Below are 18,866 nucleotides of genomic sequence, written 5' to 3' on the forward strand. Positions count from 1 at the left end.
TGATGAGGTCATAATAAAATTCCTGTCTTTATCTGTATAAAGACCTTTCCAATATTTCCAGATAATATGCTATTATATTTTTTTAATAAAGGGTTTTTTGCAGATTCCTCATCAAATGTGCTGACTTTTTTCTTCTCAGTGTATAGTGGGCAGGGTTAGGCTGGTTTTGTTCCTCAGGGCCACCAGTGCCTTTCAAAGGCCAGTTGCTCCTACTTGTGACAGAGGAGCCCAGGAGCATCTGGGCCTGGGGTCCTGTGTGTCATCCTCAAACCACAATGTTACCCATCCCTGCAAGGAAAACACTCAAATTCAAGCAGCCATCTCCTTCACAAGGGGCATTGCATCATTCAACAATTTGGTTATTAGGATCTTGGGGCAGATTGAGGTGTTAGGGGTAAATGGGAAAGGCTTTGCTGCCTACCCATCCTCAGTGCTGCAATTCTTCCTTGTGTCAATGCTTTCCTAACTTTTTATATGATTGTCCCAAAAGCTAATGCTAAACAGTTCCTGTTTTTGGGCAAAGACAATGATGAGAACTGTAATGGAAGACTGAGGGAAGAGAGAAAGGGCAGCCCTATACCTGGCACCATGAAGGAGTGGCAGCTGTAGGATTAGCTCTTTCTTGCATAACTCAAGGGAAACTTTCCATAAATCACTGGCACCACTCCCCAGGATGAGTTCAGCCTCTACCCCTGTACATTATTTCTTTTCCCCCTAGAGGTCTGTTGCTTTGAAGTGTTGAAGTACCTGTGAAACACCTGTGCACTTGAACATGTCCCCGGTGCTGTTTGCTGTTTGGTGCTGTTTGCCTGCTCTGCTGGGGTAATCTGTGCTCTCAGAGCATCTGGAGTGGGGCACTTCAGAACAGAGGGGCATCCACAATGGGCAAGGAGCACACAGAAAGCACTCAGACAACTGGCATGGCTGGAGATTGTGCCAGTTAGGAACTGCAGTAGAGAAACTTTTCATTATTCTTCATGTTTTGAGTGACTGATGAGGAGGCACGTGGCCAATGCAGGCTGTTATCTTATGCAGGGTGAAACTGTGCCTGTTTTGCTCCTGGGAATAACCCAAAAGTAAAGATAAGCTAGTTCTTTTCTCAGGTCAGTAGTTTTCCATTAATCACAGACCAGAAGACTACCAGAGAGCTACTTCTGCCTCTTCTTGCTCCTTACCAGTATGGGTAAATGAGACCTTGAGTCCTGCTTGCTCCCTCTCTGAGCTGAGTCCTCCAGAAAACCTCTTGAGGAAAAAGCAGAAGGAGAGTGCTGGGCAACCTGTCAGCCAGCAGAGAGTAGGGTGTGAGTGGAAGAGAGGAGGAGACCTCCATGCTGGGAGTACTCTGAATTTCAAAACTTTTGAAAGTTGTTCATCACCCCAGAGCAATAATTTGATTTTTCTCCCTGAACAAACTTGGTTCATCTTCCAGAAAATCGTAAGGAAGCATGGAAGAGCAAATGGTTGACATGGGGGCTTTGCTGCCTTATCTATTCTTCTAACAGGCTGCGTCTGAAAAGCACATACTGAGGGTTTGATGCTCAACAAAGAGCTAACTTGGCCTACAGTCACCTACTATGTTAGCACAGTATTCATTCAAGTGCATAGAGACAGAGAGAAATCCAGCCATGTGTTGTTCATACCAGCATTTTCCACCAAGGGAATATGGCACACGTGGGAACATATCAATACTTCAGCTTTTTTATACCAGTAGTTTCGAATTTCTATTTCAGCTAACATAGAGAGCGAGAGAGTCAAAGAAACTGATCAACAGGCAGGAGGAAAAAAAAAAATCTATAAAATCTTGCTTTGCAGTTTGTGTGATAAAGGAAATATATAGTGTGTGTAAACCTTGTTTCTCATCAGGCTGATTCACATTTTTGTAACTCTGATTCTTCTGTCCCTCACACTGTTATTTCCCCTCACATCACGTACCTCTGTCCTAAGCCAGTATAAGGATGGTCAGAACAATGTTTTTGTTTGTAGCAAGAGAGGAGATGTCTACACTACCTATGTTAGCAACTCTGAACAACTGGAGAACATCTTTATAAATGTACTCACAAAGATAAAACTATCTCTGAACTCTCCATTCATTGCACTATTGCCAAACATAAGAAGCTAAGACAATTGAAGTCTGCCAGCATGGGAAAGCAGGAAGGCCTAATGCTGCCACAGTGACCTGCACATGGACAGTGCTGCACTCGCCAGGACCATGGTATGGACCCTTGGCTTTGTGAGTCACCCCCTTGACTGCAAACTGGTACCCTGAGCTCCTACTCTGCCTGCAGTCAAAAGAGGCTTCTCACATGGTATATCTGAGTCTCTAAGCAGGGATTAACTGTGCAACTAAATACTCAAAAGCCAAAAAGAATCCCTCCACTGCTCACACCCCAAAGGACCTCATCCACTATTTAATATGTTTGGATGGATGTGTTCCCTCCCAACACCTTGATCATGGGAAAAGATGCTGCACGAGCTTTGAGTGAAGGGTCAGCCAAAGCTGGAAAGTCATGGGAAATAGGAGCACTTCAGGGATGGCCCCTATGAATGATTTCATTGGCTTGGCTCAGTGCCATGATCTTGAGCATCAGTGGTCTGGACTCCCACTGGGCTCAGAGCTGGACCAGCCTGTCCAGCAGTTCAGGAACTCATGAGCTTTGTGTCTCGTGTCAGGCCCCCTGCACTGATTCCAGCTGTGGCCTGAGCTTTCAAGAAGAGAGAGGTTCAGACAGGGGACCCCGTGGTTGGTTTTACATTGCACTGCCAGACAAGAATATCCCGTTGTTATGGGGAATCACTGAAAACTTTAATAGCATCCCTAGAACCTCCCTCCCCTCCCAAAGCATTTTTCTGGCTCTCAGCATGTTATGGAGTAGCTACAGACTCCCACAGCAGAACTTGCAGGATTGAGTGGTCTTGGCAGAGTAGCTGCAAAGGGCATTGCGTTTAATGAAAGGGCTAAACTTTACAGTTTGGGTTTTCCCTATGTCTTGAAGTGAGATTTGGTCTTTGGATGTTACGTGCTGGGCTGATGAACACAGAAAATATAAACTGGCTCCCTGCGTCCCTCTGGCAGCAAGCAGGCAGGCACTTTTCTCCTGCCCTGGGACAAATTCTCCTGACTCGGGGCAGATTCCCTGAAGATTCCTACTGTCCTTACTAAGGAGGCATGATTTGCAGCGGTGCTGGGTGCCTGCAGGTGCTGCCCTCTGCAGGGACAGTCCTGGTGACTCAGCACCGCTGGGAATCAGGCGAGGGGGTCCCAGCAAGGGTGAGGGCAGGGGGAGCGGGGCCGGGGGAAAAAGAGGAGCAGCGGTGCTTGCTGATGCTCAAACACAGGTCTTCCAGTGGAGGGACCTGCCGCAGGGCAAGGGCTCTTGGGCCCCACAAGTCAAACTGCACAGAGTCACGGTTAGTCGTCATCATCATCATCGTCGTCGTCGTCGTCATCGTCATCGTCATCATCATCATTGTCATCATCGTCGTCATCATCGTCATCTTCATCATCATCATCATCTTCGGTATTTATCTTCCCAGAGAGCACGTCCTCTATCCAGTCCTCCAGCTCCTCCGCTGTGGGCAGGTCATCATCATCTCTGATGTCCATCCAGATGCTGTCAGCCTGTGGGGAGAGGTGATGAGGGGTGAGCTGCCCTCAGAGACACAGGGAAGAGGAGGGGATACATGGCTGTTGGGAGGTGAGGGTTGGAGCACGGGTGGGAGGCAGGGTATGGTCTCCCTCTTTCTACATCCTGTGGGCAGGCTCAGCCAGAGCGTCTCTCTGTCCATGCTCTGGGATTCCCACTTCCCCCTGGAGTGCTGCTGTGTCTGACTGGGGCAGTGGGACTGCTCATCAGGTTTGCAGGAGTGTGTCATGCTGTGTGCCCTGATGTGTGCCCACTGTCTATACCTGTGAGCAGGAGCACTGCCCATCTGATGTATTCCTCACTCTGCCTGGACAGTTCTCTTGACTCCAAATCTACATAAAGAGATATCAAAGAGACCTCTGCCTTCACCTGCTGCATCACCCCGGTTTGCAGGACATCGCAGGGTTTCCCTGCTTCCATCCAGAGTCCTTCTGGGACCTCTTCTTTGGAGCCTTCACAACCCCCTGTCAGCACCCTTTCTCCCCAGCCTCTTTGCAATCACCTTTGCCTCAGGACCTTGCTCTGGACTCTCCATGTGTGATAATGGCTCCTGCTCTTGCAAGACCCTTCCCTTTGATCATCTCAGCCATGCTGCCATGCATGGCTGAGATGGCATAACATGCATCTCAGCTGAAGAGTGAGAAACACAAATGCCCAGGACGCAGGTACCCCTGCTCTTTCCCTCCAGCTGCCATTACTTCCCATTACTTCCATAAACCAAAGGGGATGAGAGAATTCAGTAAGAAGGCAATGACAAATTTGTGACTATTACCCAGGGACAGCAAGCTTATGTGATCTCTGAGGTCTAGAAATGAAAGTTTTCCTCTCTGCTTTACTATAGGTTCCTTGGGTAAATGTTTTTCCATTCATTGTCTCCTCTCCATAAAACAGGATCAGCCTCCTATTTTGCAGAGGCACTGTGAGGTTATCTCATTCAGCATTTGATGTTGCAGAAGCATCTTCACATATCAAAAGATAACTACCATCTTTTGCAAATGCATCCAACTTCTTTTCCTGTCTGTGGTATCTAATTTTCTTTGATTTATGGCTTGCTAAAAAGCCAGACCAATTTCTGCTCAAGGAAAGCTGTGTCTCCCATACAATATTTTCCTCCTAAATCACCAAAACTGTAATAAAAAAATAACCCTGGAGAGGCATGAAGCTCTCGCTTCACTCAAATATTCACGTCCCCTGCACTGTTTGTGCAGCACGAAAATGACACTTTTAATTAATGGGAAGAGGAGTGGCTCCATTTCACCTTGAAAAGGTGCTGTGCAAATAAAACACTGATATTCTGCAGGGCATCATGGCCCTAGTCCTGAGCCACAGTCACCACAACATGATGAGCCAGCTGGGGCTGCTGGGAGCTCTGGTGTTTGCATTGGCAGGTTTTTACAGAAGTGAATGAGGTCACGAGGGTTATGTCCACTGAAGCCAACAGCAGTGTTTATTTTCACTCTGTTGTGTAAGTCCCACTTTGTACCTGTGTAACTTGGCTGAATGCAGTGATGTAACACTGAAATAACAAAATGAGCTCAATGTTTGTTTTAGATATCACCTGTCAACCTAGAACTTTCTTAAATCTCACTCAAGAAATAAAAAAAGGACTTAAGAAGAATGAAATAAAACCTGTAAATACTGTAATCAACAACCTGAAACACTTACTATATCAAAGCCAGATAATGCATGAATTTTTACAGGTCTCTGAATGACTGCTGAATAGTAAGGCATATGTTCCTACCTAATTCCACTTTCTATGTAATTCTCATGCTGCTGACAATCCTACTTCCATGAACTTCCATCAATTGCTGTTTAAGGTAGCTTTGACATGACTTAAACATGAACAGTCACACTAAATGTAATGAAGGGAGATACTGCACTAAGGGCTAGTACTAAGGGCAAAAGACTGGAAGACTTGGGCTCTCTTTCTGGTTTGCCCATTCATTTTTCTCATGATCTTAGGTGACAGATGCCATTTTGGCCCTTTTCCCTTTTGTCTGTCCCTTCCTTCACAATTCTGCTAAGAAGCATTGACTCACTGGGTTTTCACTCTCTAGGTGTCTGCCCCATGGTCTGGTGGAGTACTGCTCTATTACAGGCAAAAAACTCACATGCAGCCAGGGCTGCAAACTACTCCGTGACTCCCAAGTCAGCCTCCTCAACCCCCTCAGTGGGATGAGCAAGATCCAGGGCCTCTGCTTTCTTCATGACACCACTGCTTTGCCTTCCTCACCACACTTCCCAAGTTATACCCTTGCAGCATCTATTATAACAGGAGCACAACCAGCCAGTATCCTAGCTGTCCCTCTTTTTTTCAAGCAATACAGGAGAGAGGATGTGGAAGCTGGAAGCAAGGTCAGTGTTGAGCCAAACCAGCACCCAGCTCCACACACTTGTCCCAGTTTTAAATCCCTCACTGCTCTCTTCTGATGAAACATCAAGGTCACTTATGACTCAAATTTCAAACATGAAGTCAAGCACCAATTTACAAACACTTCTTTGGTAGAGAGATTTCTGCTTCCAGAGACACATACCCACACAGGTTTATTTTAGAGAGATTAAAACAAGGACCCAGCACTTAAACATTAAAAATAAACTAAGGTAATAGGTGAGCCAGTCAGGAGCATGCTGCATTATGTGATCTCTGATCATCTGGACTGTTATTGTCAGAAAGAGGAAAGCATGTTTTCTCTCTGTGTCAGGGCTGTGAAGCAAGTTACAGAGCACTCAGCAGCTCTCCTGAGTGCTCTACTGGTGAGGGTTCAACTGGTCCCTCTCCCACCTGCCTTAAAAGCTCACAGTGTGTGAGCAACATGAGATCAGTCCCATGGCTTTCTGGCTCAAAGACAACCACAGTGAAAACAGTATCTGCTAGAAAGTTGTCCCAATAGTACAGCTGTGGGTGCTGCGGGTACTGTTGCTCCCTCAGCGGTGCCAAAGTGTCACCTGCCTCTGCAGGTCTCCCTCTGCAGCTGCTGCCTGTGGGATGGTGTGGAAACCTTCACTGTTACCAGGTGCGAGGCAGGCAAGTCTCCTCTTCCCACCCAAATCCCTCCAGCACCACTTGTGCAACAGTGGCTGAAGGGAAGGAGGGCTGAAATAAACCTCAGTGTACCCTCCTTACTGCAGCAAGATCCCTTGACTACCAGTTTATGCTGTATTTCTGTTAAAGCTGTTATTTATTTAGCTTTTTTCAAGCTGTGCAGTTTCTCCCTGCCATCTGTTGGGGACAATCTTTCTCTCCTACACTCAAGCTGTGCCCTATTGCTCCTGTAGAAAAAAAAAACAACCTCCTTTTTCTCCTCTTCTCCTCCCCTAAGCATGACTTTCTTTTCCTGCTACACATACTTTTTCTCCATGAAGACAACCAAGCTGTTGGAGCAGGGAATGGACAGAGGTGCGTGTTGGGAGCTGGGGTGGAAAGGCAAGACCTTAAAACCAAAACTGGGCAAAGCCCTGAATCTCAGGCCACAGAGGCTGGTGCTGTCCTCAGCAGATGTGGTTTGTGTGTGATTTGGCAGAAGAAACACACTCATACTAAAGTCCTCTAGCCCAGCCTTAGAGGTGTTAGAAACTCCACAGCAGGTGTTACAAACTCCTAGTGAGTTCTTAAATTTTTTTTTCCCAGGGGAAAAGCCTGTTCTACCTGCACTCAACAGCGGAAATCCCAGTATACCTCAGGGTCCAGCCTTTCCAGTACCCTAATTTTGGGGTCACTGAATTTTCTGGGCACATGCTACTCACGTCCGTGACGTTCACCACCCCGATCTGTGGTCTGAACAGGTCGATCTTGAAGGTCTTCTCCCAGTAAGTGATGAGCTGCAGGAGTGAGACAGAAGGCTCAGACAGGGGTGCTTGCAAGGCCCCATTACATTAATTCAGTCATCTGGGCTGTGGAGTGAGGAATGTGCATCCATGCGTGCACAGGAGAGAGGAGAGGCTGAAGGCAAGCTAGGGCTGCCACATTTGGCAAAGGAAAATGCCAACTCCAGGGCTGTTCCCAAGACAACGCCTTCTTGGGAGTCAGACCCAAACCAACAGCTTTCAAGGGAATGGCCTCTGGTCCAGTTTCCTATCCTTCCCTGTCCCAGATTCCCTGGAGCAATTCCTGCACTCGTGTGTGCACATGCATACCCCCACACACCCTCCAGTCCAGCCCTCATGCCCACCCCATCCATGAATTAAACCAAGAAAGGCAAGGAGCCTCTGCCGCTCACCAAAGGAAAGTCATCAGGGTCAATCCAGACAATGCTCAGGTCGGGATTATCGGTGTTGTCCCTGGCAACCTGCTTCAGGATTTCCAGGAACTCAAAACCATCTGAAATTATATATGAACCACTGCAACTCTCCTGCAAATGCACAGGCACTTTTTGCCTGTGGGGTTTACAGCTTCCCTGGCTCCCCTATGCACACAGAAGTTGTTTATAGTTCTCATTAAAATGCTGTCTCCCAGCGCTTTCTTTTGATAATAAGGCTTTTAATTTCAAACATCCTCCTCGGGTATTGAAATTAGTTACACATGAATTAAGCTCTATAATCCTTCCGTGGAGTGGAACAATGTCACTATTTTCTTGTAGTGCGGGAGGAACTGAGCCCCCAAGAGGCCAAAGCTTTCCAATTTGCTGATGGCTCTGAGAATCACTCATGCCACAGCTTTTCAGGAGCTGGTGGCTTCGGGTTTCCTGCATGCCTATCCCACACCCAGCCCTCAGCACTCTTCCAGAGCCACATAGCAAGATGGATGTAGAATTAGGGAGCAAATCCTCGTACTGGGGTGAGAGGGAATTACTTTTTTCCCCCAGTCATCCATTTCTATCCAAAATTTGAGTCCTGGCTAGCACAGCTGCTAGCATAAACATCCAGTAGGTATTTACAATGCAAAGAAAGCACATGAAAATATGCTTTCTTGAAGGATGGATAGTCACACGAGGAAGATAATGGCCTCCTCCTACCTGGATCATCTTCTTCAGCAAAGGCTACGATGTGGATACCCTCCATGTCATCCTCCTGGAAACAACACAACTATTACTGAAGGTCTAGGGAGGGAAGACAGAGTCTGGGTGGTTGCTGGAGATGAAGAGCATTGGGATGCCTTCAAAAAGGACACTTACAAAGGGAGGCTTGACTAGAGCCCCACTGAGAAACCAGAAATGGGAGCTGAGGTGAGGCTTACTCATGAAGGTATTTAGTGCTGAAGGGGGTAGTTTGGGTAGTGTTGCTGAAATTCTTCAGATAAAAAGGAGGTGGGCACCATGATGGCAATGGCAAGGGAGCTTCTGACGATGTGAGGCAAAAGCTTCTCTGCAGAAAAGTTCAAGGGCTTTCTAGCACAAATTAGAGGCTCCACCTTCATGCCTGTGGCCACCTACCCTCATAAATTTTCCGCTCCCCGGAGATGGTTTGCAAGGATACAAATACCTCCATCATGCTCAGCCCCAAAACATGCTCCTTTGGGCCTCACTATTGCCTCACAGTGTGAGAGGCAAGGTGACTCATTTGGGGCCCTTTTTGGAGGTGAAGTGTCTCTGCTTTAGGTAAGGGTCTCCATGAGCAGTGAGGGAAATTGAGTGGGGGGCTCATTTAGGGCTCCAATGAGTGGAGGAGAGAAATTACAGCCTGGTGGATTACTTTTCTCCATGAAACATGTGAGTAATGATATTGGCAAAGGCCAATGGATCTGTTGGCCAGTTCATCATCTGCCTGCTATGAATGTCATCACTGAATTATCTCATGGATCGGTTTTGCCTTCCTCACCCGCTGTTGGTCCCGGCTTCCATTTCAAATGGTTTTAATGCAAGAAAAAATTCCCATCTAAATGCTAATTTCTTTTCCCTTCTGAGCCCAGAGGTGACAAAGCCACCATCAAATACTGAAAGGGAAAAAAACCCCTGAAAGATTAAGTGGAAAACATTATCTTTAAAACAATAGTGGATGCTCAGCCTTTGTGGACTTCTTCAGGGAATACATTTTCACAGGGACATTCTAGGCAGATTTACTTGGTATTCAGACCATCTACAGCTGGCAAAATTTACGTTGTTGCTTTTTCTTTGTATTTGCCAGCAGCATTGTCAGACAGCAAAATAAAAAGTATGTATCTATATGCCATATATAATTACATATATATACCTGTATAATGCAGCTCTATTCTGGCCTACAAGGTAGCAAACAAAACCAAACTAAGTCCAGTGAAGGCAGGGAGGATGTTGTGAACTTGCAGTGAGATCAAAATCCAGCCCCCTGTCTTCTGTAGTTATGAGCTCACTGCTTGTAGCAGAGGCGAGCTCTATATTCCCAGGCTGCTGGTTGAGCAAGCATCCCACCACTGGGAATTCACACTTTTTGTGAGGCTGTTTTAGTATATGGTCAGTATGAAAGTGAAACCACTGCATGTGTAATTTGGGACTCACTGAAGTTCCATTAAAAACCTTGGAGGGACTTTGGTGGATCTTGGACGCTGTGTTCTGTACAGAATCTGTATTTCAAAACAAAATGAAAAGCTATCGTGCCTAAGTCACTCACAACTCCTGGTTCAGTTTTATTGCCTCTTGTTTTGCTGTATTAAAGACTCCCAAGGTTTTTGCCATTTTGGAGTCCCACGGTGTTTCATGTTACACAGCCAAGAACGGGACATCTGAATGCTGTTATACATGTATTGAGCCTTTTGGAAGAATGACTGCATCTTCCTTACTGTCTGTAAAGCACCTGTTCAGCTTTGTTTTTCAGCATTCATCTGGCACTTGAGACCCTCTGACTAGCTTTTAACACTATGTTCACTCACAGTGAAGGGAAAATTTGTTGTACACAAAAATATATATATTTCTTTCATTTTCACCCTTCTCTTCTTCCCCACCCCTGAGTCACCCACTCTCTTCACAAGAGTCCTCTGTGTGTGATAGGGGCCAAAATGCAGGTTAGCTCTTCACAGTTGCTGATTTGCATCTTGCTTGCACTCTGAGAAATGCAGTCAATCCATGATCTGCTGTGAAATCTATATAAATAACTGTAGTGCCTGCTTCCACTTCCATTTTGAATTGTACAATTGCTCTGGTACTTTTACAAGGACATGTAGTGACAGGATAAGGGAGAATGGCTTTAAACAAAGATTTAGACTGGATGTTAGGAAGCAATTCTTTCCTGTGAGGGTGGTGAAGTACTAGAACAGGTTGTCCAGATAAGTTGTTAATGCCCCAGTCCCTGGAAGTGTGCAGGGTCAAGTTGTATGGGGCTTTGAGCAACCTGGTCTAGTGGAAGGTGTTCCTGCCACATCAGGGGGCTGGAATCAGATAATCTTTAAGGTCCCTTTGAACTCAAACCAGTCTATGATTCTGTGAGTTTCCATGAGACATCTGCACAATCTCCAAAGCTCACCCAGCGAGCAGGACACAGAAATCACCCCATCAGCAGCACTGATGCCCATTAGCTGATGTGGAGCATCCTTGGGCAGAACCACTACACAGGCCCCACACCTGCCTGGCCCACTGCTTAGCTTTCCCTCTTCCTTCTGTGAAGCAAGCAGGAGCAGTTCTCCATTGCTGATGCGCAAAGTGTTTAAGCACCCTGTTTGAACTGAAGCACTGGGCATCACAGCCAAGGTTTTCCCTTTTTTCCCAGAAGAGGGAGAGTACCTTTGCAAGGAAGGGAAGGTAATGTTTTTGCCCAGCCAGAGGCTAGAGCCCTTGGGCAGCAGTTTCTTGTTGGAAGCTGGCAGAAGACACAATGGTTCCCATCATCTGCTTACCCATGTCTCAAACATGTCCTCTGGGCGCAGCTTCCTCAAGGTGGCCCTGAAAGGAAGACAGAAAAGCTCTTTGAGGACATATCCAGCACTGCCACACATGACACTGTCAGCATCATAGGAAAGGTCACCATGGCACATTTGGCTGGTGGCTGGAGGCAGCCACCACATTTTGAATGCAAGAATGGGGACATTGTAGGTCAATTTATGCCTCTATTTATGGTGATAAAACCCTGCCCATGCCCCATTGGAGTCACTGCAGCCACTATTTCTGCTTTGGAAGATGAGACACCTCTCTGTGCTGGGATGTGCTGATGCAACCAGGTGGAGTAAGTGAGATATGTAACCTGTCACTTCAGTTTGCCTCTCAAACAAAGCAATGAAAACAAGGGAACATTTTTTTAGAGGTTCCTAAAGGACCTGAGAAGCCACAGAACTGAGTTCCAGTTAGATCAGAAGAGGGGAATCTCCTGTGGATTAATAACATTGAAGGGTGGAAATGAAGGGTCAGTTTTCATGACAGAGGGAATTAACCAATTAAGATTCACAGCATATTCTTTGGCATGGTCATATGCATAACATATCCTCACATAATCTGAAAAAGATGGGAAATAGGAATATGGCAGCATTTGCTTATGATGTCCAATTCTTTGGCAACCAACAAAGGCCTGACTATGAGTTGATACAGAGGATCTCCTGAGACCTGACTGTCTGTGTGATAGACAGGCATATAGCAAGTAACATGCTTGCAGAAAACCAGCCCTGATTGTTCAGGTGCCGCAGTTGGTTCTAAATTAGCTGTAATTAGTTATTGCCTCTCAGGAAAGGGGCCCAGGTGTCACAAATTCAGGAAGAATCAGCTCCAAAGGAAAAAGGCCAAAAGAAGGTCACAAACAGTTGGGAAATGGCCAAGGAGTAAAGCATACCATTATGGCAATAGCTACTGGGAGCTTTTACAGAAAGTTATGTGTGTTCTGGTTATCCCATTCCAGAAATGATATGGATAACTGAAAAAGGAACTTGGAAATGTGGGAGTGGTGGGTGAAAGTATGGAATTACCTCTATTTGATGAAGATTAAATAGATAAGAATTCCTGATCTTGTGAAAGAGGTGACTGAAGAGGGTTTTGGCAGGTATTCTGAAAAAATGTGAATGGTAAAGAAAATGAGAGTAGCTTAGAACATGGCCAAGGTTCTTATAATGTCAAGGTTGCAGATTTGATTCCTGCACAGGCCATTCATTTAAGAATTGGACTTGACGATCCTTGTGGGTCCCTTCAAACTCAGAATATTCTGTGATTCTCTCCCTATAGATAACCTTAAGTATTAATCATTGTTCCTCTTAACACAAGACTTAGTAGGTGCCCAGAGAAATTATTAAGTAGCTGTAATAAATTTAAAAAATAAGATTTTTTTTGGTTCAATGTATATTTTAGCTGCTGATTTCATTACCATTTGGTACATTCAGCATCAAAACAGAAATAAGGTAAAAACAGCTTCAGAAATTGAAGACATAGCCACTAAACACACGATCAGGGATACAATTTTTGAACCAGCAAGTCCTTTCATTGTTAATGGTCCAAAACTAGAGATTAAATCAGGTGAGTGCATATTATGTATCTAGGAATACTTGTACTTGGCTTTTAAGACAGTTTCTCTAGCTGTTTTCTGGGGGAAGCTCTTGGAGAAAGGAAATTCAGTGGGAAGGATCTGGCCACACCCACGCATACAGATTGCTGTGTTGACTCTGGATACTTCCCTGTGTTGGAGGAGCAAGGCAAGTGGGGTTTGGATAAATAAGGGGAAGAGAATTCAGTCCCCATGTTGCTACATCACAATTGCAGAGAAGTGAGGGTCCAACCCCAGCATTTTGCATGTGAAAGGGGTATCAAGTCAGAGGACTGCACCATGGATTTTGTATTCAGGCAGCTGAGAGTGAAATCTGGGCTGAGACCTTGGAGTGGCAGTGACCACCGTGCCCAGCTGGACACCCATCTGTGCAGCCAGGGATCCATCACCCCACGGTGCTGAGCACCAGCTTCCTGACCTGCTGTGGGGAGGATGGATTTTCCCACCCCAGCCTGCAGCTGTGCTGGGAAGCCTCAGCTGGGAGCCTGTGCATGAGTTCCTCTTGGGCACCTGCTTCAGCTCCAGTCTTGAGGTTGCAATGAAAGCTCAGTAAATCTGGGTTTCTGTGCAGGGTTGGAAGAAGTGGTAGTGAATCCTGTGTGGGCACAGTAGTACTGGGAAAGCTGTTTTAGGAAGGGCTGTTTAAGGCATGCCAAAGAGCCTGACAGTCGTAGCTTTTATCAGTGATGTGATGGGGCTCTTTCAGTGGGATGGAGAGTGGGATGGCAGTGGGGCTTTGCACGTCTGAGGAGGGATAGTCCATGTCTAGGAAGAGGGAAAGTCTGCTGTGTGAGAGGGAGAGAGCCACTGGTCCTCTATACCTTCCTGCAGGAAATATCTTCTGAGCTGTCTATAAGGAACCAGCACAAGGCAGCTGTTGAGGTTGCTTCATTTTAATCTACATATCATCTCCATGTCTAATTCCAGCCTGTGGCTTTAGGTCCTTTACTGGTGGCATACTGAGAAGGTCAGCATGAACTACTGGGAACATATTGCTGTCACTCCAGGCTTCTTCCCCTGCCACAGCAGCACCTTGGTAGGTTTGGGATTTCAGACATAGGGTTTTATGGACTCCTTTTTAATTATTTTCTGAGCTTTGGCATTTGCAAAATATATGACCCACTCCCTTTCTTCTACCAAGCTCCACTAAACATCTTGATGTATCTAAGACTTGAGGGAATTCCACTGCAATTTTGTGCTGGTGAAGAATTTTCCTTATTAGGATAGCATTTAGATGTCTGTGTTTAATCAGCCTTCTGATGATGCTGCTTGACAGAAAGAACTTGGGGAAAAGAAAATGGGAAGAACCAAGCCTGAGAAACTTAGAAGGTCAGAAAAGTGAATTGGGGGTACATGGAACATTAGAGGAGCCCTTCATATTTCAGAAAAAGCAGAGAACTGTTTCTGGTGAGTCTCATGTTCTGGAGATGATCTTCTGTCTGTGTGAACACAGACCTCCTGCTGAACCTAGTTTGAGATGCCCCCCTCTAGATGAGATGGCCCTGCTTTCCTCAAGCTCATCTGGTCCCTTGAATTTCTGCTGAGAAATGCAGTTGTAGGAGCAGCAGGAAGCCTTTGTCACTGTCCTGAGTGGTATTTCTATTTTTGAGTGAGGATTAACCAGGGAGGAGGAAGAGCAGGAGGAGGAAAGCTGTGTTATCACAGCTCCATTGTGGTGAACTATGACTGCTGTGCAGATATGTGCACCTCTGGGAGCAGGAAAAAACCGGCAATTTCACAATTTCAAACCTGGGCCAGAAAATCATCAAAAGTGGTCATCATCCTAATTTTTTTTTTTTGAAGTGATGCTCTAGAGAGGGAAGGTCACAATGACGGACACCTTAACCCACTTGCCTTGTCCAGGAGTGTCCTGTATGCTACATACCTTCTGTGCTCTCTCACAAAATCAACCAGCTCCTCTTCTGAGTAAGGCTTATCAGGGATGTGAACAGGTTCATCCATAAAGGGTTCATAGAAGTCCACCTCATTCATTTTTAGGCCTAGCTTCTTGGCAACCTGTTGCAGTGCAGAAGTCACAGGTGAGAGAACCTGATGTGCCTCTTTGTCTACCCAGAGTCTGCTGGTGGCAGAGTTGAGATTGAAGTTGCTTGCTCTCTCTCTCAGAGCACAAAGTCTTAGGGGTGGCCCACACAACAGATTGGATCTTTCCTTGTTTAAAACCTACTGATGCACCCTGTACTACTGGTGTCAAGCAGTGGGGCAAAGCAAAGCCACAGCCCAGGGCCTGCAGACCTAGAGGGGCTGGGTTCCACACCCACATCAGGACCTGCCTCCATGCTGCAGAAATGGCCTTTTATCTTGCAGCAAGGCCAAAATATCAATGCAGACACCAACATCACAAAATCCAGGAATGCCGAAAACGAGAACCTGAAATCAGACAAATCTGGGAACATCCTGAGCTCTCAGCAAATGGATGGTGGCATATGTGAGCTACCGTGAAGATGTGTGGATGCTTACCCCTTTGTCAAAGGTGGCAAAGAACTTGATGTAGGGCTGGAATTGTTCAGCAGCTTCTTCAAATGCCTTGAAATCTGGAAGGAGAAAAGGGGAATGAAGAAGGTATTTCACACACAGCTGGCCACACTCTGATCAGCCCAGAAGGCATTGGGGAAGGACAAATACAAATTACTGCAAACTCCATCAAGTGATTACCCTGTGTTTCTTCCACCCTTATAAAGAAGGATGATTTAATGTGCAGCAACATGCTGTGCAGTCCCACAGTGTTTAGGAAAGCTGCAGAGCCCAGCATGCCACACTTAACTGGGGCTGAAATCAGCAGCTCTGTGAAGCAGGTCCAGGAGTAGTGTAATCTGTGTGGGCCATTGCACTGCAAACCTGGTGATATGTGGCTTGTTTATGTAGGAATAGGTGTCTTTCTGCTGAAGACAGGACATACCACGATGGGGTGCACACTGCCAGCACTGCCCGGAGAGCCGGGAGAGCACTTGGGGCTGGCAGAGGAGACTGCAGGGCTTGACAGGGAATTTCTCACGTGAGGATTTTTCTAGGCTTGTGAATGTTGGGTTTGCCCAGAATGGTCCCTGGTTGCACATCCCTCTGGGCGTGGGACTAGCCTCTTCCCAGTCTCGGGGGTCAGCAAGGAGGAACAGGTCAGTGCCTCTGCCAGGCTGCCCCAAAGGGCTCTGCTGACTGCTGCTGTATGTTTCCCACAGTAGTGGTAGCATTACTGCGTGTCCCCCTTTCCCTTCCCCACACCCTTCCCTCCTTCCTTCTTGGATCCTTTGGGCTCAGGGCTTACAAGGGGCACTTTTGCTCCTTTTCATTGCTCTCTGCATAACTGTAACCTCAGCTAGTTTTTGGGAGACGTAAACTCGCTTTAGTGCAGGAGCCCCTGGTTTATGGCCCTCTTCTCTTGCCAGCAGACACCTTGCAGAAGGGTCACTAATGTTGGTTTAGGACTGGGCTCATGCATTGTACCAGCAGAGACTTGTCTGCAAACACACATCCTTCAGCAATTTTCACTCTGTCACAGGCTGCCGTATACCACAACACCCTTCATGTTCCTGCAGGACAACCAGTGCCCAGCCCCTAGAGCTCCCAGGCAGGCTCCAAGGCCCACGAGGAACATGTTTATCTTACGTTCTGAATCTTCTCCCTTGAAGTAGCCGATGAGTTTGATTTCGTCGTCGATCTGGTCAAAGGCCTGAAGCTCCAGCTTGCTGTTTATGACCTCCACGGGGTCCTCTAGCAGCTGCCATGACAAATGCATGTGGTAACGCAGTGATTTGCAGCACCAACCTATGCCTGGCAGGGTGGGTCACAAGCAGCCTAAGCAGGGAGAAAGAGGTCACCCAATTTCTCTGCTGTTGGAAACCCTACTTAGTGCTCTCTGCCTTAATGTGAGGAGCTGAGAGAAGCAGGTCATCTTCAAAAGGAAATAGTGGTAGGTTCACTGCAGAGGTGGAAGCATTGAGAAGGAGGCTGATAGAGGACTGAGTATGAATGCTCAGGAATGCTGAGGAACCTACTGTAATGAGGGTTGAGTAGTAGCAATTGCAGCTGGCTTTAAGGAGGCCAAGAAGAAAGAAGAGCAGTTGAAAGGAGCTGGTATGATCGTTATGAACATCTGTGAATGATACCTGTGAATCTAAATCTAGATATACTTTTTTCAAGTGTCATTGCAAAGACCTTGCTTTTGAAAAACATTGAAACCAGCATGCTAGAGGGTGGCCAGACAGTGGTTTGGAGCACTAACAAGTCTAGAGGTGAATTTTCCTGGATGATCCTCCTCCCATGCAAAATAGTTTAAACCTAGTTTTTGGTCCTACACACATCATAATGTTAATGAGGAAGTTGGAAGACCTGTCTGGCACTTTAGAGTGTCATTGATCCAAACTTTGTTTCTCTTTTCTTTGCTAGTCACTGCTGGTGAAAAGGTTCAGTCTGATTATTTTGCCCAACATAAATCAAGTGTGTTTTCACTAGAAGAAAAAAAAGAAAAGCAGGCAAGCTACTGCCTACAGAGGACTAGAGAACCTCTGGGTTTCTTTTACTTTTCAGATCAGGCTGCCAAGGCACCACAGATGCGTCTGGTTTTATTTCCTTGCCTTGCCAGATATTTTTCTTCCTGAGTGGAAAACGCAAAACCAGAAATCCTTGCTCCCTTTCTTTTTTCACAGGACATTATTTTTCAGTGGCCCACCTCATGGCATAGCAAGCAAAACCTCATGAAGTGCCTTACAGAATTCTTGAAAGTGATGCTCCAGTGTGAGGCTGTGCCTCTGCTGTGCCTGCAGCAGCATGTGCAGTTTCCTGCTGCTGTAGTGGCCTGAGCTATGGGAACTGGGATCCCACTGCTGCAGGGTCATGGCAAAGCTCTGCTCTGTCTGTGGCCATTATGTGTGGGGCAGATACTTGTTTCTGTCCTGAAGCCATTTGCATGTGTTTTGGTCACAATACCCACCCAATGCATGCAGACATTGTCAAGGGAGAGCTGAGGTCCTAGGGATCTGTTTTAATTCCCTGGCCATACCTTTCCTCACCAGCAGTCCTGAACCGCAAATGACCATGTAGGCAACTTGCCACCCTGGTGAACAAACCCTGCCAGCTCCACTGCTCTCCTTACCTCCCTTATCTGCATACTGCATGGCCACTTACAAAGCCTCACTTCAAAGGAAAGCCAAGTCACTGCAAAATGTTTTCATTTACAAAGCAAAGACCGTGGTTTTGGTCTGTTGCCTCTTCTAGGAATAAAGCATAAATAAAGAGAAGTGCAACATACAGATGTGAGATTCAGAGCATTGCTTTTGCATTTGGGCACAAAAGTGAGTACATCATTGTACCCATGCAAAAAATGACCCAAGACCATTTAGTTCTGGGCCTCTGATCACTTCTCACTCATGGCAGTGCAATTTGGCAAGTTCACTGAAGGGATGCTATGTTGCTTGTGTCTAGAAATGGGCAAATAGTTTGCAACATAAGCCTTTTTCAATGCACTAAGCTCTTTTTAGTTTCTCTATGAGAATCCTACTTTTTGAATATTCTTGTTTTTGAAAATAGCTCTTTAAAAAAAAAGACAAAGAAAAAGCATGAAAAAATTTGTGAATGGCAAAGTGTTTGCATACAAGCTTGCTAACTGAGGTGGGTGAACTGCAGTTAGTTATATGGATTGTAGCTGACTTCCATTCAAATACTCTGTATCAAATAGGAAAGAGGGGAGGTTGTCTCTAAGATATAATCAAGTGTTTAGTGGCATGTAAGGGTACCACCTTTCCTGGGAACTCATGGTCAGATGAATATTAGGGAAGATGCCAAATGCCATCTCTACCAGTGAATAGCAAACAGAGATGAGATGTCAAACAAAGGTACACCTGTTTT

The 18,866-nt window shown here is 46.1% G+C and overlaps 1 protein-coding gene across 1 annotated transcript in view; it reads right to left on the minus strand.

Annotated features, from left to right (window-relative positions):
• Window positions 1-3,409: 3,409 nt before the first annotated feature.
• CASQ2 (calsequestrin 2) overlaps window positions 3,410-18,866 on the minus strand; it is a 31,325-nt gene continuing 15,868 nt past the window's right edge. Inside the window, exons 4-11 of the mRNA XM_062512801.1 lie at window positions 16,629-16,740; window positions 15,486-15,559; window positions 14,893-15,023; window positions 11,383-11,428; window positions 8,597-8,651; window positions 7,862-7,962; window positions 7,389-7,463; window positions 3,410-3,619 (exon numbers count right to left, since the gene is read on the minus strand). Of these exons, the coding sequence (XP_062368785.1) occupies window positions 3,410-3,619; window positions 7,389-7,463; window positions 7,862-7,962; window positions 8,597-8,651; window positions 11,383-11,428; window positions 14,893-15,023; window positions 15,486-15,559; window positions 16,629-16,740 (804 nt within the window). The remainder of the gene's footprint in view (window positions 3,620-7,388; window positions 7,464-7,861; window positions 7,963-8,596; window positions 8,652-11,382; window positions 11,429-14,892; window positions 15,024-15,485; window positions 15,560-16,628; window positions 16,741-18,866) is intronic.

The sequence above is a fragment of the Cinclus cinclus genome, chromosome 2 (genome assembly GCF_963662255.1).
Source record: "Cinclus cinclus chromosome 2, bCinCin1.1, whole genome shotgun sequence".
Lineage (NCBI taxonomy): Eukaryota > Metazoa > Chordata > Aves > Passeriformes > Cinclidae > Cinclus > Cinclus cinclus.